The sequence below is a fragment of the Neoarius graeffei genome, chromosome 23 (genome assembly GCF_027579695.1).
Source record: "Neoarius graeffei isolate fNeoGra1 chromosome 23, fNeoGra1.pri, whole genome shotgun sequence".
In the NCBI taxonomy this organism is placed as follows: Eukaryota; Metazoa; Chordata; class Actinopteri; order Siluriformes; family Ariidae; genus Neoarius; species Neoarius graeffei.
In genome coordinates, this window is record NC_083591.1 from 60,578,921 (window position 1) to 60,600,493 (window position 21,573).

Sequence of the window (21,573 nt, forward strand, 5' to 3'; positions counted from 1 at the left end):
CTCAGGGTTTTAGCTGGATGGCTTTCCTACTCCAGGACCTCCCGATCTAACAGGAGGAAGTTTCTGATGGAGACACAAAGCTTCTGTACTTCACTCCAGATGAGAGACTCTGCTGTAAAGGATGTAAATGTCATGAACTAGAATCTTCAGAGATCAACACACATATAAAGCACAGCCCTGCATGAAATGAGTTAAATAATGACTTGTAATACATAAGGATTATGGGTAGGCGGGGCAGGAAGTGGATGTAGTTGGGCCACTGAAGCAGGAAGTAAACAGGAATGCTAGAAGAAGAAGCCTTTATTTGTCACATGTACACTCAAGCACAGTGACATTTCTTCTCTGCATTTAACCCATCTGAAGCAGTGAACACACACACCTACCACACACAAGTGAGCAATGAACACACACACACACACACACACACACAGAGCGAGAGAGAGTGGGCAGCTATGCTCCAGCACCCAGGGTGCCTCACTCGGGGCACTTCAGCCCAAGGTTGCCCCATGTTGACCTAACCGCATATCTTTGAAGAAAGCTCCCAGAATGAAGAATCTAAACTTTACAAGAGCTTGTGGTCTGTTGTGTAGCTCAGTGCAGCGAAACCTCATGGAGGACATCAGACATGGAGCTGAGCTGCAGGACAGCAGTGAGGGACAGAGCCACGTGTCTCCACTGCAGTCACAACATAACACACACCAATCATCACCTGTGTGTGATTAAACAGAAATGAGTTACACACACACACCTGCTGAATCATCATTAAATAATCATGGACACTTTTACAGGAGGACACAGTTTGACAGTCTGTTGTGTTTCCACACCACTGATTCTAACAAACAAGAATCTATAATAACTTTTAAAGACTAGAAAAGTGTACAAAACTATCAGACACTCCACGGGTCATGGCCTGTCAGATATTCATCCTCTGCATCTCACCTCGTAACTTCCAGTGTGCCACAGTGATAGACATCTGAAAGCAATCCCATAATTCCATGCGGTGTAACTGTGGAATTGACACATCAGTTAATAAATTCTCTCACACTCATGAGTTTTCCGCGGCGGCTCGTTGGTCTAGGGGTATGATTCTCGCTTTGGGTGCGAGAGGTCCCGGGTTCAAATCCCGGACGAGCCCAAGTTGCTGAATATTATTTACTTTACATTGACAATATTATTAATTTGTGGCATTGTATAAAAGAATATCCCGTATAATAAGCATATAATAAACATACACACTGTGACTCAGAACTGAGGAAACAATTTCTCAACGGTAATGCTACAGCCTAGACAAGTTGTTTTTAAATAAAATAACACAACATTAAGGCAATTAGATTTGGATACATTTGAACACTTTTTGATCATGGAAGCTGGAAAATAATTTATCAGCTGGTAAAGACAGTCTGGTTTGAGGTAGCTGCAGTCAGACTCAGCAGGGATTTCACTATTTCAATTCCAAATATACGATAATATAATAATTATAATTTTATACCGATTTGCACAGAAGAGAAAGTTAATCCACACGGTTTTCTGAACGGAAACATCATTAATTAATCATTTAGCTGGAAACAGAACAGTTAAAGAACATGCTAGCGTGCTGTGTTAGCATGCTAATAAACTATCGCAGTAACCAGGGCAGGCATTAAAATTAACCTGCATTCATTCATAATAAATTAAAATACTTCTAACAGCCGTGTGTAAGTAAATAAACTGATGATTAATGGCTTCAAACGCTCGTGCACAGCGTTACACTGAAATGTCTCCCCTCGGATGTTGTTATCGCCCTTAGAAACGGAACATGAGTTTAATCCAAATAATTTCTCTCAGTTGACATAATTTAGAAAGCGAAACTATTAGGAAAAAATAAATAAATTCTCGGTAATAAATATTTCTCATTAAATAGGATAGATAATAAAGTTAATTTTCCTCTTTGTGTAAGTTGGCTTTAAGGCCGGTTAGCTCAGTTGGTTAGAGCGTGGTGCTAATAACGCCAAGGTCGCGGGTTCGATCCCCGTACGGGCCAGTAAACTTTATTCTGTTTTTTAAAAACAGCATGAGTCGTGGTTCGGGTGAGATTTGGACAGAAACGGTTCAAACACAGTGTGCACCCAATCAGGAGAACATGTATGAGGCCTCTATCAACGTGAATTTATATTCATATTTTCTATAAAAGGGACATCATTAGGTCACTGAGCTCAGGTGTACTGAGTGAACACCTTCACCTGTGAATAAAACACATGACACTGTTCATGTAAAAAAACAAAACCTGCTGGACTCGAACACATTTTATCCCAATTACACTTTTTATTCCATTTTTACACTTGAACATGGAAGTAGCAAGTTTATGCACATTTATCATCATATGTACAGAGAGGATAATAATATAATTAATACAAAAGATGGCGGCGCACAGTAGAGCAGCAGCTTCTCGAGCTCCCGGGACTAAGCCCTATTCAGAGGCCGTTTTTAGCGCTAGTTTAGAGCTAATTCAGCGTGTGAAGTACAGCCCAACCAAACGTATGCTCATCAGAGATAGTTTGGTTACTACAATCTCACTGAAGCTGAAATCCGCACTTCGAAGACAGGGGCTCCTGAGGACAACGGAGTGGCACAGCAGAGTATGGGGAGCGGCCGGCAAGAGGAAACGATGTGCCCGAAAACAAAAGCGAGGAAAACGGGCAGGCACGCTTGCCCAGCTGAAAGCTAGCAGGCCACCAATTCCAACTCTCTTCCTGGCCAACGTCCACTCCCTGGACAACAAGGTGGACTTGTTACGTCTGAGGCTGAGTGTTTCCACAGAGATGAGGAACTGTGCTATCCTTTGCCTCACGGAAACCTGGCTAAATCACAACATGCTGGACTCAGCGTTCCAGATTGACGGCCTGCAGCTCTTCCGGGCGGATCGCGACCACCGGTCGGGGAAGTTACGAGGAGGAGGGCTCTGTGTGTACGTGAATGAAGGTTGGTGTACAAATTGTGGACTGATAAAAGCCTACTGCTCTGAGGCGATAGAACTTATGACAGTGAAATGTCGGCCGCACTACCTGCCTCGGGAGTTCACCGCGGTGTTCGTCACCATTGTTTACATCCCACCGGGTGCTAATGCTAATGAAGCGCTACAGGAGCTACATGAAACTATTAGCTCGCTGCAGACTAGGCACCCGGAAGCGTTTTACATGGTTGCAGGGGACTTTAATCACGTGAAATTGACAGACACTCTGCCCAGGTTTTATCAGCATGTCACCGTACCCACACGGGGAAACAACATTCTGGACTGTGTGTACACCAACATCCGCGATGCATATAGAGCTCTTCCTCGCCCCCACCTTGGCCTCTCCGACCACATCTCCATCCTGCTGGCGCCAGTTTATTGCCCCTTGCTGAGACGGATCAGGCCAACAAAGAAGACTGTGACTGTGTGGCCTAGTGATGCAGCCTCTGTGCTTCAGGACTGCTTCCAGTGCACAGACTGGCAGGTCTTCAGAGAAGCAGCTACATATGAGGGAGAGGTGGACCTGGAGGAATACACCTCCTCCGTCCTCGGCTTTATCTCCAAGTGTGCTGATGATGTCGCCACCACCAGGACAGTAACCTGCTTTTCCAACCAGAAACCCTGGCTGAATGCTGAGGTGAGAGCTCTCCTGAAAGCTAGGGATGCTGCATTCAGGGCAGGTGAGGCATCAGCACTGAGAGTGGCGAGAAAAGAACTGATGGCAGGCATCAATAGGGCCAAAGCCACATATGCTCGTAAAATTCAGAGGCACCTCACCTCCAATGACCCCCGGAGCATGTGGATGGGCATAAAGTGCATCATGGACTATAGCATCAGAGATGCACAATGCCCAAGGGACCTCTCCCTGCCGGACAAACTCAACAGGTTCTATGCTTGCTTCGAGGATCCTGACACCCCCCCCCCCCCCCCCGCACTAGACTCACGTGGTCACTAGACCACTACCCGGTGACACGCCCCTCTGTGTGTCCACAGCGGATGTGAGGAAGACCCTCAAAGGTATCAACCCCCGCAAAGCTGCTGGCCCAGACAACATCCCAGGGCGTGTACTGAGGGACTGCGCACACCAATTGTCTGAGGTGCTGACAGACATCTTCAACACCTCACTGTCACTGGCGTCCGTCCCCACTTGCCTAAAGACTGCCACTATTGTCCCCGTTCCAAAGTGTTCCACAGTGACAGGCCTGAATGACTACCGACCCATAGCTCTGACCCCGGTAGTCATGAAGTGCTTCGAGAGGCTGGTCATGGCACATATCAGAGACTCTATCGATGTCACTGTGGACCCCCACCAGTACACCTACAGGAAAAACTGCTCTACGGATGACGCCATCTCATCAGTGGTCCACACAGCCCTCACCCACCTGGAGAGCAGAAACTCCTACATCCGCCTGCTCTTCCTGGACTTCTCCTCTGCTTTTAACACCATCGTCCCACAGACCCTGGTACAGAAACTCTCCACCCTTGGTCTGAGTCACACACTTGGGAACTGGGTCCTGGACTTCCTGACCAACAGACCTCAGACTGTCAGGATCCACAACTTCACCTCCTCCTCCATCACCCTCAGCACTGGCTCTCCCCAGGGCTGTGTGCTGAGCCCCCTCCTTTTCACTCTGCTGATGTACGACTGCTCGGTGAGGCATCCCAGCTGTCACGTAGTGAAGTTTGCAGACGACACAGCAGTGGTGGGACACATCAACAACAACGATGAGTCGGGATACAGAGAGGAGGTGGAACACCTGGTGCAGTGGTGCAGAGAAAACAACCTCTGCATCAGTGTGACGAAGACCAAAGAGATGGTGGTGGACTTCAGAAAGGACAGGCGCCCCATCCCTCCCCTGCACATCAGAGGAGTAGCTGTGGAAGTGGTCTTCAGCTACAGGTACCTTGGTGTGCACCTAACCGAGGACCTTACCTGGAACACCAACACTTCCCGGCTGGTCAGGAAGGCCCACCAGCGTCTCTACTTCCTCAGGAAGCTGCGGCGAGCTGGGCTTGGGAGCTCAGTCCTGAGGAGTTTCTACCACTGCGCGGTGGAGAGCGTCCTCTGCACCTGCATTACTGTGTGGCACGGCAGCTGCACCGCTGCTGAGAGGAAGGTTCTGCAGAGGGTGGTAAAGGCTGCACAGAGGACCATGGGGGTCTGCCTCCCCACCATCTCAGACCTCTACACAGCACGATGCAGGGGGAGGGCCCTCCGCATCATGAAGGACTCCACCCATCCAGCACATGGACTCTTCCAACCCCTCCCCTCAGGCAGGCGGAGCAAGACCACCAGGCTCAGGAACAGCTTCTTCCCCGAAGCTGTCAGACTGCTGAACTCCAGCCATGCCCTGTAGTTCCCCCTCCCACCCCCCTATATCCATATACACACACACACACACCCTTGACCCCCCCACCCCCACTCCCGTGCACTACAAACACTTTATCCTATAAGTGCAATTGCAATAGTAAGGACCCACAAGTGCAATACTAAGGACTACTTTTTGGATTACCTCATACTTGCACACACTTGCACATGCATACTTAGGCTGCTATATGTTAAAACCGGCTTCTTATTTAAGTTTGTTTAGCTTATTTAAATGTCTAGTTTTACAACCCCGATTCCAAAAAAGTTGGGACAAAGTACAAATTGTAAATGAAAATGGAATGCAATAATTTACAAATCTCAAAAACTGATATTGTATTCACAATAGAACATAGACAACATATCAAAAGTCGAAAGTCAGACATTTTGAAATTTCATGCCAAATATTGGCTCATTTGAAATTTCATGACAGCAACACATCTCAAAAAAGTTGGGACAGGGGCAATAAGAGGCTGGAAAAGTTAAAGGTACAAAAAAGGAACAGCGGGAGGACCAAATTGCAACTCATTAGGTCAACTGGCAATAGGTCATTAACATGACTGGGTATAAAAAGAGCATTTTGGAGTGGCAGCGGCTCTCAGAAGTAAAGATGGGAAGAGGATCACCAATCCCCCTAATTCTGCGCCGACAAATAGTGGAGCAATATCAGAAAGGAGTTCGACAGTGTAAATTTGCAGAGTTTGAACATATCATCATCTACAGTGCATAATATCATCGAAAGATTCAGAGAATCTGGAAGAATCTCTGTGCGTAAGGGTCAAGGCTGGAAAACCATACTGGGTGCCCGTGATCTTCGGGCCCTTAGACGGCACTGCATCACATACAGGCATGCTTCTGTATTGGAAATCACAAAATGGGCTCAGGAATATTTCCAGAGACAATTATCTGTGAACACAATTCACCGTGCCATCCGCCGTTGCCAGCTAAAACTCTATAGTTCAAAGAAGAAGCCGTATCTAAACATGATCCAGAAGCACAGACATCTTCTCTGGGCCAAGGCTCATTTAAAATGGACTGTGGCAAAGTGGAAAACTGTTCTGTGGTCAGACGAATCAAAATTTGAAGTTCTTTATGGAAATCAGGGATGCCGTGTCATTCAGACTAAAGAGGAGAAGGACGACCCGAGTTGTTATCAGCGCTCAGTTCAGAAGCCTGCATCTCTGATGGTATGGGGTTGCATTTGTGCGTGTGGCATGGGCAGCTTACACATCTGGAAAGACCCCATCAATGCTGAAAGGTATATCCAGGTTCTAGAGCAACATATGCTCCCATCCAGACGACGTCTCTTTCAGGGAAGACCTTGCATTTTCCAACATGACAATGCCAAACCACATACTGCATCAATTACAGCATCATGGCTGCGTAGAAGAAGGGTCCGGGTACTGAACTGGCCAGCCTGCAGTCCAGATCTTTCACCCACAGAAAACATTTGGCGCATCATAAAACGGAAGATACGACAAAAAAAGACCTAAGACAGTTGAGCAACTAGAATCCTACATTAGACAAGAATGGGTTAACATTCCTATCCCTAAACTTGAGCAACTTGTCTCAGTCCCCAGACGTTTACAGACTGTTGTAAAGAGAAAAGGGGATGTCTCACAGTGGGAAACATGGCCTTGTCCCAACCAGGCCCGGCGCCAGGAACAGTTTATTAAGGGGGCAATCAGAAATTGCAAGGGGGCAAATATTTTTCATATAGTGTGTAGTAGTGATGGCGGTCTGACAACGTGTTTCAAACAATTAACTGCGCCAACCACAAAACCACGGCCCCGAAGGTTGCTTAGTCCGGGAAAATCATGTGACATATTACCAGGGCAGTTGCGCTTTATCAGCCCCCGTGCCCACCTGTTACCCCTCCCCTCCTGTTACCCCTCCCCTCCGATTTTCTCACAGACACGCGTTACAACCGGAAAGATGCCAAACATAAAACAACACACGCAAACCTACAGGCAAGTCCTTTACATTTAAAATACATACAAATAGCTCCGCGGCATGAAAACAAAACGCCAATGCAAGTCTAAGGTACTTGGCTCGGCGGCCAAAATCATAATTAAAAAAAATCAACAGACCCTGCGGCTGCACCAGTAATAGCCTTCCTGACTCGCACCGACTCAACGCTAACCACTTAATCCGCGATCCCAGTTTAGGCGTGTAGGGGACTAAACACTCTGAAGTGATGAATTTTCACCCCCGCTGCATGGGCCAGGGTGACGTCAACGACACATATTCTTACGCTATTTGCGCACAAAGCGGACCATATATGAACACATACACCAACATAAACGGAGATAAACTTAGCCTACAAAGAAAGAAAATGGATTCACAATATTGTGATTGAATTGGTTTAATTCTGTGGGGGAAAGACTACTCCCGTAAACTGACTGCATATTGCAGGATATTGCAGAGACAGTGCACTTGTAAGTGTGCATGTAAAACCCCCGCCCGCCCGCACGACCCCGCCCCCTGTCCTTATCACAGGTCTGTATGTGCGCGGCTGTGTCAGCATTTCACACACACACCCACAATAACTAGTCCCCAGTAGTTAGGATTGATACATATGTCTAAAACAGGGTTAATATTAAATTCAGGCTTTTTGAAATAATCCTACCTTAATACAGTTGAATTCTACGATTGCAACGTAAGAATCATAACAACCAATCAGATTTGTTCTACCGTGCCAGTTTTAGTAGTGATTTATGTGAAATGTATATTTGTGCAATGCGCAACCACTTAATATTTCGTATTTGAAAATGCAAATTATTAATACGTCTATAATACATTATATTTTCAAGAGAAAACAATTAAGTGATCGAGTCTCCGTTGAGGGGGCGGGGCTGTAGCCACGAGGGGGCGACGCCCCCTTTCGCCCCCCCATGGCGCCGGGCCTGGTCCCAACTTTTTTGAGATGTGTTGTTGTCATGACATTTAAAATCACCTAATTTTTCTCTTTAAATGATACATTTTCTCAGTTTAAACATTTGATATGTCATCTATGTTCTATTCTGAATAAAATATGGAATTTTGAAACTTCCACATCATTGCATTCCGTTTTTATTTACAATTTGTACTTTGTCCCAACTTTTTTGGAATCGGGGTTGTATATTCTTTTATTTTATTTTCTGTTAGTTTTACTTCGTACTTTATATTTTTATATTTTATAGTCCATTTACTGCTCCCGGGACCTGAGTCCTAATTTCGTACCATAAACATGTGAATGTGAGCTGGTATGACAATAAAGCTCCTTGAATCCTTGATATTAAACGGCTGTGCAAAGATATGAAGTTTATCTTGGAGTGGAGAGCATATATTAATGACTGAGCGAACAAGTGAAAATATCTTCAACACAAGAAGATAAGCTTCATATCTGTGCGCCACCATGTAATGTTCTTTATATTATATGGATACAGGCACAAAAAAATACAAGTTAAAGAAAAGACTTTTAATTTTGAACCGTTTCGCTGTTTTGACAACGCGCGTCGAGCCAGCGGGAAAACACTGGGAGTGACGTCATCGGAATGAAATCTCTAGAAATACGTCACTCAGAGCCGCGATGGAGTTTTTCAACACGAGAAGATAAACTTCACATCTTCAGGCCAACGTCCCGGGTTTGGTTCTCAGTGTCCCGGATGGAAAATTAAACACTTGTGTGTATGTGAGATATAACTGTTTATAACTCTGTTTATAACCCAATAAAATCCACTTCACCACAAAATTCACTGTCTGACTGTAAGGAGTGTCACAATCACTCTTCTCACATTCAATCATCATCATACTCATTTGCAGATTAAAGTGTTTACATGAAGAATAGAATAGAATTTTATCACAAGAGAATTATAACTCATAGCAAAAATAAGTCTTTGGTCACGTTAACACATTAAAAAATTATATCATTTTTATGTAACCAAAGGCACTAAATGGAGTTCCTGTCGCTGCTGGTGTGTGAGTGTCAGTGAATGATTTCAGCTGTGCAGGTTAAAGAACTCTAAACTGACCTGTTAGAAATTTCCTCTGTGTGTGTGTTAAAGTTTACCATATTATTCACACAGAGCAGTTAATGTGGACTGCTGTAGAAAATTCACATTTATTTCTGATCTTCTACAAAAGTCTCAGTGATCAGGAGCCGCGAGCTTTTCAACATTTTATTCTGCATTTGCAATAAATTATCTTTTACAAAACACAACATCAATCACCTGAAATTACACACTGAGCTTAATACACATTCACTATACACAGGAACTCAGCCAGTGACCCAGAATGAACGTCATTATCTATAATCATGCACACACACACACTGCACAAATCACTGCATATTGCATGAGCTTTCTATTTAAGGAAGCACTTACTGTTAAACCAGTTGTGTAAGACTATGTGTGTGATTGATTAAGCTCTCAATTGCAGGACATACAAAACCTGTACTGCTCATTTTTCCGGTTTTAAGCAACATTCCATATAGCAAACAGTTTCTGTAAAACACACACACACGTCTCTTTCCCATGGAGTGTGAAAATAACTCTGCAGTGTCACTGAGGTGTGGCTGAGCACATTCATTAGTCCTGAGTTTCTTAAAGTTTGTTCATCGTCATCGATACTGTGGCGTGTCGTCATGCAGCATAAACAACAACAGGTTTAACACAAGCAGCCATTCAAAACACAAACGCGTCACTGTGCCTCGTCAATTTCCCCTCGTCCCTGTTCAACAATGCGAGTCACTAATATTAGTGTGTGCAATATTTATGTGTGAGAACCACGGAGAAGTGACGCTGCGTTCAGGAAATTCTGTGAGTTAGCATGCGAGCTAATTAGCACACTAGCTGCAGTGATTGTGTTCCTGCTCTACACTCGTGTGGCTTTATTGTTATGGGAAGTAGATGAGGACACCATATTGGAACACAGCTGATGTGTGTGACCTTTGACCCTGTGAGTCCACAATTTTATCTGATTCAGGTCACATGATCGAGGCTGATGCAGTGGTGGGGCTTGTTCAGGGTGCGGCTCAGAACTCCTGCTCTGATTGGTCAGTCCAGGTGGGTGTGTAGGATGTGTTTTTGGGGATCCAGCGTCCCCTGGAGGCCCCTCCTCCCCCCTGTGCCTGCTGGATCCTCTCACACTCTCGCAGGTTCTGAGCTCGAATCTCAGCACTCTTAATGTCCTCCACCACGCGGCACGGGAACCAGCCACGTTCTCCGTCATGCAGACGCTCACCCATCGTCCAACCTGCGGGGGAAGGGATGAGGATTATGATGATAACGATGATTTTAATGTACTTTATTTAATAAGGAGGTTGTAGACTCATACCCTTTTCATCCAACAGGGAACAGGTTCTGTTCTGATTCACACGCCAAATTTTGAACTGTTCAGAGTGTTTCAACCAAAAATAAATTGGTTCGGAACTTGAAAAGTTCACTCCGAGCTGGAAGCGCAATATAGCAGGTTTTTCCCGCGTGAACCGTGACATCAGTGGGTGCGTCGTTAGTTTGGAAAGGAAGCAGAGTGCAGCAATGGAGAACGCAATGGAAAAGGAAACATCTTCAGTAAAAATGGAATGAAAACAAATCTGCAATAACAGAAGAAAATCTTGCAGATAATCAATGCGCTCTGCCGTCTTGGTCTTACTGTTTACTCCTGTTGTGTATAGGCCACGCCCTCCGTTCATGACGCATCCTTGATTACAACAGTTCTGCTCAAAACTGATGAAAACGTGGGCCGGTTCGCTACCTGGCACCAAAGTTCAAAGAATCCTGAACGGAACCAGTTCGAGAACCCGTTCCCTGTTGGTCGAAAAGGGGTATGAGAGCGCAGAAGATCAGAACTGACATTAACGCTGACACCTGAATGTGACAAAAGTCTGCAGAGGTCTGTTTGTTTGTGTGTGTGTGTGTGTGTGTGTGTACCATCATTTGTCTCCTCGAGTACAAGCAGAACATCAGCCATTTCCACTGACAGCTCATCAGGTTCCTGAGCTGAGTACGACTGAATACACTGCACCTGTGAAGAATCTAACACAAACACACACACACACATTACCCACCTACAGTGGTGCTTGAAAGTTTGTGAACCCTTTAGAATTTTCTATATTTCTGCATAAATATGACCTAAAACATCATCAGATTTTCACACAAGTCCTAAAAGTAGATAAAGAGAACCCAGTTAAACAAATGAGACAAAAATATTATACTTGGTCATTTATTTATTGAGGAAAATGATCTAATATTACATATCTGTGAGTGGCAAAAGTATGTGACCCTTTGCTTTCAGTATCTGGTGTGACCCCCTTGTGCAGCAATAACTGCAACTAAACGTTTGCGGTAACTGTTGATCAGTCCTGCACACCGGCTTGGAGGAATTTTAGCCCGTTCCTCCGTACAGAACAGCTTCAACTCTGGGATGTTGGTGGGTTTCCTCACATGAACTACTTGCTTCAGGTCCTTCCACAACATTTCCATTGGATTAAGATCAGGACTTTGACTTGGCCATTCCAAAACATTAACTTTATTCTTCTTTAACCATTCTTTGGTAGAACGACTTGTGTGCTTAGGGTCGTTGTCTTGCTGCATGACCCACCTTCTCTTGAGATTCAGTTCATGGACAGATGTCCTGACATTTTCCTTTAGAATTCGCTGGTATAATTCAGAATTCATTGTTCCATCAATGATGGCAAGCCGTCCTGGCCCAGATGCAGCAAAACAGGCCCAAACCATGATACTACCACCACCATGTTTCACAGATGGGATAAGGTTCTTATGCTGGAATGCAGTGTTTTCCTTTCTCCAAACATCACGCTTCTCATTTAAACCAAAAATTCTATTTTAGTCTCATCCATCCACAAAGCATTTTTCCAATAGCCTTCTGGCTTGTCCACGTGATCTTTAGCAAACTGCAGACGAGCAGCAATGTTCTTTTTGGACAGCAGTGGCTTTCTCCTCACAACCCTGCCATGCACACCATTGTTGTTCAGTGTTCTCTTGATGGCAGGCTCATGAACATTAACATTAGCCAATGTGAGAGAGGCCTTCAGTTGCTTAGAAGTTACCCTGGGGTCCTTTGTGACCTCGCCGACTATTACACGCCTTGCTCTTGGAGTGATCTTTGTTGGTCGACCACTCCTGGGGAGGGTAACAATGGTCTTGAATTTCCTCCATTTGTACACAACCTGTCTGACTGTGGATTGGTGGAGTCCAAACTCTTTAGAGATGGTTTTGTAACCTTTTCCAGCCTGATGAGCATCAACAACGCTTTTTCTGAGGTCCTCAGAAATCTCCTTTGTTTGTGCCATGATTCACTTCCACAAACATGTGTTGTGAAGATCAGACTTTGATAGATCCCTGTTCTTTAAATAAAACAGGGTGCCCACTCACACCTGATTGTCATCCCATTGATTGAAAACACCTGACTCTAATTTCACCTTCAAATTAACTGCTAATCCTAGAGGTTCACATACTTTTGCCACTCACAGATATGTAATATTGGATCATTTTCCTCAATAAATAAATGACCAAGTATAATATTTTTGTCTCATTTGTTTAACTGGGTTCTCTTTATCTACTTTTAGGACTTGTGTGAAAATCTGATGATGTTTTAGGTCATATTTATGCAGAAATATAGAAAATTCTAAAGGGTTCACAAACTTTCAAGCACCACTGTATAAGTATTGTGACTCACACAATCTTAATAAATTGCATTAAGTCTCTGTGTGTGTGTGTGTGTGTGTGTGTGTACCTGGTGTGTGTGTGTGTGTGTGTGTACCTGGTGTGTGTGTGTGTGTGTGTGTGTGTGTACCTGGTGTGTGTGTGTGTGTGTGTGTACCTGGTGTGTGTGCACTGGCTGAGAGGAATCGTGTTCTGCGGTTTGGTGTGAGAGCGCATATCCAACGCAGTTTCTCACTCCTGTTCAGAGCAGACAACACACACACACTATTTTTGTGAGGTTGCATAGGCTACGTCCACATTAATACATTTTCATTAGCAAAACAGTGTTATAAAATGAAAATGATTTCCGTCCAGATGAATAATTTTGCTCCGTTTTGGAAATAATCTCCTCCCACATTAACACACCTGAAAACACAGATCACATGTACACTGGGCATGCTCATGCTAGTATAAACAGCTGATGCCGTTTGTTTTCTTCTAGATAAAGGGTCATGTGATCGGAGCGTGATGAATCAGGGAAGGACGTGTGGTGACTGATCAGACCCAGGAAGTGAATGTTGGTGTCTGTGTTTCTGAATGTCTGTGTTTCTACTCCGTCTACGCTAAAACACAACCGCACAATTTTCAAACTAAAACAGAAACAGCAGCATTTCCAAAAGTCTTCATTTCAGGGGCTCGAGAACGCTGCAGTCATGTGGACTCCAGTCATAAACGTGAACTCTTTTCCTGAAGTGCAGAGGTGTGCAGGAGACAGGTTTTTATTCCCGCCTGCTCCTGAAGGAATTTTTCCTGCAGTTATTTCTGCTGTTCCTTAAAGCTAAAATAAATGTAAATAAACTCTGTGTGAAAGAGCACTTTCAGAGCTGCGGGTTATGCAGCACTCTCCGATCTCATTCAGGTAGATTAGAGTCAGATCACAGGGGGATGCTGACTCAAAGTGTCTGATCCATCCTCGGTTTTGGACTGAGTTTGGAGATGAACATGCTGGTGTCTAGTGTGACGTATAACATGGAAATACGAATACCCCGAGCGTACCGGCACTGCTTTCAGAACCAGGAGCTCCCGGAGCTCAGTGTCTCCCCAAATCACAGACACGTTCAGCAACTGGTTCCTTCTGATTAACAACTTCTTCTTCTAATGAACAGAAAACTGTTTCTTTAGAGATTTATAAATCTTTCCCTTTTACATAAACATCAATTAAGCTCTGTGACTACCTTCACTGTTGATTCAGAGGCAAAATAATGACCCCCCCCATTCCATGTTTGTACGTACGTTTTATTGAGGTATTTCACCCACGTGACCAAGTCATGTGATGCTGCCATTTTGGACGGCACGGCTCGAATCAGTTTGAATGCGAGGAAGGCGACAAACGAAAAACACAGAAAAATGAGCGAGATGCAGAAAACACCTTCACTATCCAGCGACGTAGGGCATTTACAGGGCGAGCAGAGGGAGAGGTATTTGCAAAAATTGAGGTTAGCAGGCTTAGAGAACGACGTTTACCTGCTTCCACCAGGATTGTTCACTGACAGCTAAGATTTGTTCACATTTTCATTTACTTTCGGTCCTCAGGATAAACAAAATGTTATTAAATGTCATTGAAATAACTTCTTAGTCTGTTGAGACATGGCCCGTTATAAATTTGCTGTTACCAGGCAATGACCAAGAACTGTATTATTAGGGTCGGTGTCTGTGTTGTAGCAGTGTACTAGCAACTAGCTGTTAGCACTAGCTAATGTCAACAACATAGTAGCTGGTATGTTACTGTAGCAATGTTTACGTTCAGTCATTTGGATGACTGTTAAAACCTTTCAGTCTCAAGTTTTTCCTTTACTGGATTTACTAGTTTACTGAGCTAGCGCGCTCGGGCAAGCTGGGAGCTAGCGCGCGCTAGCCTGCCGGCGGCGGCCGACGCGCACTAGCCTGCAGGCTACAGTAACATACCAGCTACTGTTGTTGACATTAGCTAGCTTGACGTTCAAAATGGCGGGCACCGGGGCGTCACATGACCCTGTGACGTCAGGTGAAATACCTCAATACAGAAGAGTGAGGCGGAATACAGGTGTGTAAAAGGGGAGTCCTGCTCCTGTTTCTGCTCCTTCAGTCTCAACATTTCTTTGTGTTGTGTTGTGTATGCTCTGCATTTGTGTGTGTTGTGTGTTATTGTGCTTGTCTCACATGCTGTTGGTCTTTAGCATGTAGCTAATTGGTCGGTCCTCTTGATTCTCCAGCAGTTTGAGCACAAACGCAAACGCCAGGACCTGGCCCTGATCCTCCATATCCTCGGTCCTCAGCATGGAGCGACTGCACGAGTCCAACACCTGAAACTTCTCCCCACTTACACACACACACACACACACACACACACACACACACACACACTGAATAAAATAATTTAAACAAACAGTAAGTGCTTGGTGGCAGTGGTATCAATAATTCCAAGTCTTACCTGGAATTACAGAGCATCACATGTGACTGTGTGTGTTTGTGAATCACAGAGTGCTGTCTGGACCCTCGACAGTTCGCCTACAAAACCAAATGCTTTGTGGACGATGTGTTAAACTCACCCTCCTCTACATACTACAGCTCCTGGACACACCCCACACCTCTGCCAGAGCTTTGCTCAAGGACTCCATTTCTGTCTTCAACACCATCAACCTGACTGGCTGCACACCAAGCTGCTACAACTGCAGGTACCCCGCCCCATTTGCAGGTACCCTGCCCCGTCTGCAGGCACCCCACCCAGTCTGCAGGTATCCCGCCCCGTCTGCAGGTACCCCGCCCCGTCTGCACATTCCTTGCCCCGTCTGCAGGTATCCCGCCTTGTCTGCAGGCACCCCGCCCCGTCTTCAGATATCCTGCCCCGTCTGCAGGCATCCCACCCCGTGTGCAGGCACCCCGCCCCGTCTACAGGTACCCCACCCTGTCTGCAAGTGGATAACAGACTGCTTGACCAACACAAAGGTATAGGTGTGGTTTGGCGCCAGACACCTAAAAAGTTTTTCCCTAAGGCCATCACTCTCCTCAACAGCTCATCCTAGCTCCAACCTACCCACCCACCCATCAACTACCCATCAGGCTTTGTCACCAATTTAAAAAAAATATAAAAAAGTAAATAAATAACTAAAATTAAAAATTCTCTTCTACTTGTTATTTGACATTTTTCTTGCCACATGTATGAGCTTTAGAGGCCTTAAAGCACATATCCTTGATTAGCCAGCATAACTGCTGCAATAATGATTTTCAGTAATTATTTGCGTCGGCTGCCTTCCTGTGCCTATTGGGCAGTTCTGTGAGTATTATGGTTGTGTTGTGGTTGTGTGTGTGTCGCATGGCGATGACATCACGGCTGACCTGGAGCTGCGCTTGGTGATGAGTAGCAGGTTATTGAACAGGAACAGGTAAAGAGGATGGAACAGTTTACGGCTTCGCATAGTGCGAGTGCTCTTTGGCCCAGACATCTGCAGAACCTCGCCTTTCTTCAGGAGCCACCGGGAGTGAGATATCACTGGCACTGACTGGGGTCAAAGGTCAAAATCAGGGTCACACTCTTCAAAAGCAGCTTCCTATTGGCCTTGTGTGAACTTCACACTACTTTAAAGCATATATGCAGAGCCATGGCCTCACTTTCGTTTATAAATGCCTTGAGACCTCAAGAATGGCACAGGAATAGTTTTAAGCGTTAACAATAAATCTAATACAGTAATTATTTACGATTAAAGTGATTTAAATAGGTAGCGGTCTGAGTGAATGACGTTGACGTCACAGCAGGAAGTCTATCGGTCTCATCGCCATTTCTGCTATACTAAAACACAGAGCTGACTGCAACTCCGATCCTCCATTTTGGGCTAATTTATCACCATGCCATGTAGATGTATTGCTGGCCGGTGCAGCAAGACGACGGAAGGTGGATTTACAGTGCCTTGCAAAAGTATTCATACCCCTTGAACTTTTTCACATTTTTCCACCTTACAACCACGAACTTAGAAGTTTTTTATTGATATTTTATGTGATAGACCAACACAGAGTAGCACAGAATTGTGAAGTGAAACGAAAATGATAAATGGTCTTCAAAATTTTAAACAAATAAAAATCTGAAAAATGTGGTGTGCATTAGTATTCAGCCCCCCTGCGTCAATACTTTGTAGAGCCACCTTTTGCTGCAATTACAGCTGCAAGTCTTTTGTGGTATGTCTCTACCAGCTTTGCACATCTAGACACTGAAATTTTTGCCCATTCTGCTTTGCAAAACAGCTCAAGCTCAGCCAGATTGGATGGAGAGCGTCTGTGAACAGCAATTTTCAAGTCTTGCCACAGATGCTCAATGGGATTTAGGTCTGGACTTTGACTGGGCCATTCTAACACATGAATATTCTTTGATCTAAACCATTCCATTGTAGCTCTGGCTGTATGTTTAGGGTCATTGTCTTGCTGGAAGGTGAATCTCCTTCCCAGTCTCAAGTCTTTTGCAGCCTCCAACAGGTTTTCTTCCAGGATTGCCCTGTATTTAGCTCCATCCATCTTCCCATCAACTCTGACCAGCTTCCCTGTCCCTGCTGAAGAAAAGCATCCCCATAGCATTGTGACGGCCACCAGGGTTTTTTCTGTTTATTAGCTGTTTTTTCCTTTTACTCCCTAGACTAGGCGCGGGTGGAGTGTTTATGAGCAGCAATTGCGGTCACCTGTCCAGAGGCGGAGCTTGGCCCTTTATTAGGAGCTGCCTCCCAGACATCGAGACCCACTTTTCTTTCACATCCAGCATGCATACACTACTGACTGTCGACTTATCTCCTATCTTCCTTTATTTTGGTTGCCTACAATTGAGAGACTTTTGAGACTTAAGAAAAATAAATTCGCTTTTGGCATTTCACGTATCTCGCTCGCCTCGCCTCCCTTCTTATTTATTGTATTGGCTCCCCTAGGCCTTTACAATATGGGGGCTCGTCCTTTTTCCCTTGTTGGGTAGTTTTTTTTCTCCTCTCGCTTCTCCGATTAGGCTTTGCCGCGTGAGTATCATCTTTTTGAGTTTGCGCCTTGGCTTTTTGCGGCGTCTGTTTTGACCCGCTGCGTTTCTTTTTTTGTGGGGGGCGTGCGCTGTGCGTTTGTACGTGCATTTGCATTTTTGTAATTGACTTCGGTGCATATTTGACTTTTTGTAGAAGTTAAGTGTTAATTGCGCTCAGAATTGTTTATTGGAGATTATTGTGCAGCCGTCGTTTCTTTATTGATATGCTCTCCCTGGTCCAAATTGTTTTTTGGTGTTCGTAAGTGGTCACTTAATTAGTCTCAATTGGTACCAGCTGCCGACCTTACGTAGCTTTGCCTGGTTCCTTCCCTGTTAGGTATAGGGTGTGTCCTTGTGCGCACCATTTTTTTATTTTAGTTTGTTATTTTTGGGCGTCGGCGGTGAAGGTGGGTAGAGTGGTTGTCTCGGGTGCACGTCCGGGGCTTTGGGGTATCTCGGGCCCACTGGTTTAATGTGCTTAAAATCCCCCCATCGGTAACTGTCAGAAGATCTAGGGTCTACTTAGTTTAGTTTATCTAGTATAATAGATGGGTTGTGGACCAGCAAGCTTTGGTTTGGCTGTACCAATGTTTTGATCTCGCAATATTGAACTTTAGTTAATGAAGATTTGTTAATGAACACCTGTTGGACTTGTGGAGTGAAATTTGTTTTTTCATAATTGTAAGCCGCTGCGATAAATAGCCACACAATTGTAAAATGTCGGCTATTGATTCTTTTGTGGACGCTCCTTCGAGCGATGCATTAAATTCATTGACCAAAGATCAGCTGCTTGTAATTGCTGAGCACTACGATGTCGCCCTAACTAGCACTGAAAAGCGCTCTAAAGAGCTTATGCAATCAGTAATTAAGGATGCGCTGATTGATGCCCAGGTGCTGCCTGACGAGGGAGCCTCCGCGACCCCTCCTCCGGCAGCCGGCACCATGTCTTATGAACAGCAGAAGGAGCTTCTGCTTCTCAAATTAGAAAATAGTAAAAGTGAGCAACAAAAACAGCGCCTGGAACTAGAATTAGGAAGGACAAAAATAGATGTTGAGCGCCAACGTTTAGAGCTTCTTAAAGAGGGCAAGCATTATACGGGTGAGTTTGATGTTGTGCGTAATCTCAAACTTGTCCCTAAATTTGAGGAGGACAAGGTTGAGACGTTTTTTGCCTTATTTGAGCGAGTGGCAGATGCATATCGATGGCCTGATGCAGAGCGCACCCTGCTACTGCAATGTACATTGACTGGGCGCGCACAGCAAGCCTACTCTGCCCTTGGTTATGAGGATAGTAAAATTTACAAGTGCGTTAAGGATGCAGTTCTGAAAGCATACGAATTGGTGCCGGAGGCGTATCGCCAAAAGTTTAGGGCTATGCGTAAACGCCAAAACCAGACCTACACTGACTTTGCGCATGACCTCGCAGTTCAGTTCAATCGCTGGTGTTCCGCATCGGGAGTTGAAAACCAGGAAGAATTGGCCAATTTAATACTGATGGAACAACTAAAAAATACCCTCCCAGATGCAATGGCAATTTACCTTAGCGAACGCGACGCCATCTCTCTGACTGCTGCTGCCACTTTAGCGGATGATTATTCCTTAATCCATAAAAGCAGGTTTTCTGGTCCGCCATCCCGTGATATGCGTTGGTCTCGTAATATTCCAACACTCCGTAACCCACGTATGCAGGTGTCTTTAAACAAGAGTGATCCTCGCTCTCGTAGCCAATCAGGTTCTGACACTATCTGCAATTATTGTTTAGGGAAAGGCCACTGGAAATCGGAATGTCCTGTGCTGCGTGGTAAAGACAGCTTTAAGTCCGCTGTTAAGCACAATGCCTTGGCTGTGCCAACATCACATGTTGCCCGTGTAAATGATTATTTTTCACCTTTTGTTTTTGATGGCCTTGTTTCACTTAGTCCTGGTGGGAAAAAAGTCCCGGTTAAAATCCTTAAGGATACTGGCTCAGTCGAGTCTTTCATTTTATGATCTGTTTTACCCTTCTCTGCTTTCTCCGACACAGGTCGATTTGTTTATGTTCGCGGAATAAATTTAAATGTCTTGAATGTGCCCCTTCACCGGGTGTACTTGGATTCAGCTTTGGTAAAGGGGAAAGTTGCCCTTGCGGTACGCCCTGCGCTGCCGATACGTGGCGTTGCAGTAATCCTGGGCAATGCTTTGGTTGGGTCTCGAGTTTGGGTAAACGACGCCGTTTGTGGTGAGGATGTCAAAAATGATGAAATTGGACCGGTAGCTGTGACGACGCGTGCGTCGAGTAAAATGCCACCTGCGCCTATGCAAATTAATGTGCATTCTCTATCTGGTTTGCCTAACTGTTTCCCAACAACAGGTAATTGATGCCCAGCAGTCCGATGCTTCGTTGAAGGCGCTGTTTCTTAAGACACACAGTGGCAGTGATTACATGGTTCCGGGGTATGTAATTCATAATGGGGTTTTGATGCGCAAGCGTCCTCCTAGTGGCCCTGCTGATGACCACCTGTGGCAGGTAGTAGTACCGACATCCTTGCGCAATTTAGTAATGAACACTGCCCATGAAGATGCCGGTCACATGGGTGTCCGGAAGACCTATGATCGCGTTATCCGCCACTGCTATTGGCCGCGCCTTAAACGAGACATTGCGACCCATGTCAGGACCTGTCAAATTTGTCAGCGGACAGGCAAGCCCAATCAAATGCCGAAGCCTGTGCCTCTGCGCCCAATCTCTCCCGTGTCTAAACCATTTGAACATCTTGTGATTGATTGTGTTGGGCCACTGCCTCGTTCAAAGAGTGGATGCAGTTATCTACTCACAGTAATGTGCCAGACTACCCGTTACCCTGCGGCATACCCACTCCGTTCCATCACTGCCAGGCCCGTTGTAAAAGCGTTAACTGAATTTATCTCCACATTTGGCATCCCGAAAACCATACAATCTGATCGTGGTACAAACTTTACATCTAAGACCTTTGCTCAGGTGTTACATCTTCTGAACATTCAGCATAGTAAAGCGTCAGCGTATCACCCCCAGAGTCAAGGAGTATTAGAAAGGTTTCATCAAACGCTAAAGTCAATGTTGAGGGCATACTGTGTGGAGTTGGGTAGTAGCTGGGACGAGGGCCTTCCCTGGTTGCTGTTGGCGGCCAGGGAAGTAACCCAAGAAAGCACTGGGTTCAGTCCAAACGCGCTTGTTTTTGGCCATTCTGTACGTGGCCCAGTGGCAACTCTTGTGGGTAACTGTGATCTGCCGTGCGAGCCCCCACAGTCCTTAACGGACTATGTAAATGGGTTTCGCCGTCGGCTGTATTTAGCAGGGAAATTGGCCAGAGAAAAACTTCAGACTGCACAGGTTAAAATGAAAAAAACATATGATAAGAAAACTGTCCGTCGTGTGTTCAATGTGGGGGATGAGGTAATGATGCTTTTGCCTGTCATCCACTCTCCTTTCCAGGCAAAATTTGCTGGTCCGTATAAAGTCATTCGTGTAGCGCACAATGACAACTATGTTATTGCAACGCCCGACAAGAAGAAATCGACCCAGTTGTGTCAC

General features: G+C 45.2%; 1 protein-coding gene, 1 long non-coding RNA gene and 2 other non-coding genes across 5 annotated transcripts in view; 2 read left to right on the top strand and 2 right to left on the bottom strand.

The window, feature by feature from the left end:
- Nucleotides 1–285: 285 nt before the first annotated feature.
- Nucleotides 286–1,026, bottom strand: LOC132871392 (uncharacterized). Its single transcript, XR_009651284.1, has 2 exons — nt 940–1,026; nt 286–709 (listed from the first exon to the last, which is right to left on the bottom strand). It is a non-coding gene; the product is annotated as an uncharacterized LOC132871392 (long non-coding RNA).
- Nucleotides 1,027–1,063: 37 nt separating this feature from the next.
- On the top strand, nt 1,064–1,135 carry trnap-ugg (transfer RNA proline (anticodon UGG)). Its single transcript has one exon. It is a non-coding gene; the product is annotated as a tRNA-Pro (tRNA).
- Nucleotides 1,136–1,946: 811 nt separating this feature from the next.
- Nucleotides 1,947–2,020, top strand: trnai-aau (transfer RNA isoleucine (anticodon AAU)). Its single transcript has one exon. It is a non-coding gene; the product is annotated as a tRNA-Ile (tRNA).
- A 7,476-nt stretch (nt 2,021–9,496) lies between these two features.
- The window catches only part of ngef (neuronal guanine nucleotide exchange factor), a 38,687-nt gene continuing 26,610 nt past the window's right edge, over nt 9,497–21,573 (bottom strand). For both annotated transcript variants that reach the window (XM_060906602.1, XM_060906603.1), the window contains exons 12-16: nt 16,376–16,539; nt 15,200–15,358; nt 13,179–13,258; nt 11,267–11,371; nt 9,497–10,589 (exon numbers count right to left, since the gene is read on the bottom strand). In XM_060906602.1, the coding sequence (XP_060762585.1) occupies nt 10,369–10,589; nt 11,267–11,371; nt 13,179–13,258; nt 15,200–15,358; nt 16,376–16,539 (729 nt within the window). In that variant the 3' untranslated portion in view covers nt 9,497–10,368. The remainder of the gene's footprint in view (nt 10,590–11,266; nt 11,372–13,178; nt 13,259–15,199; nt 15,359–16,375; nt 16,540–21,573) is intronic.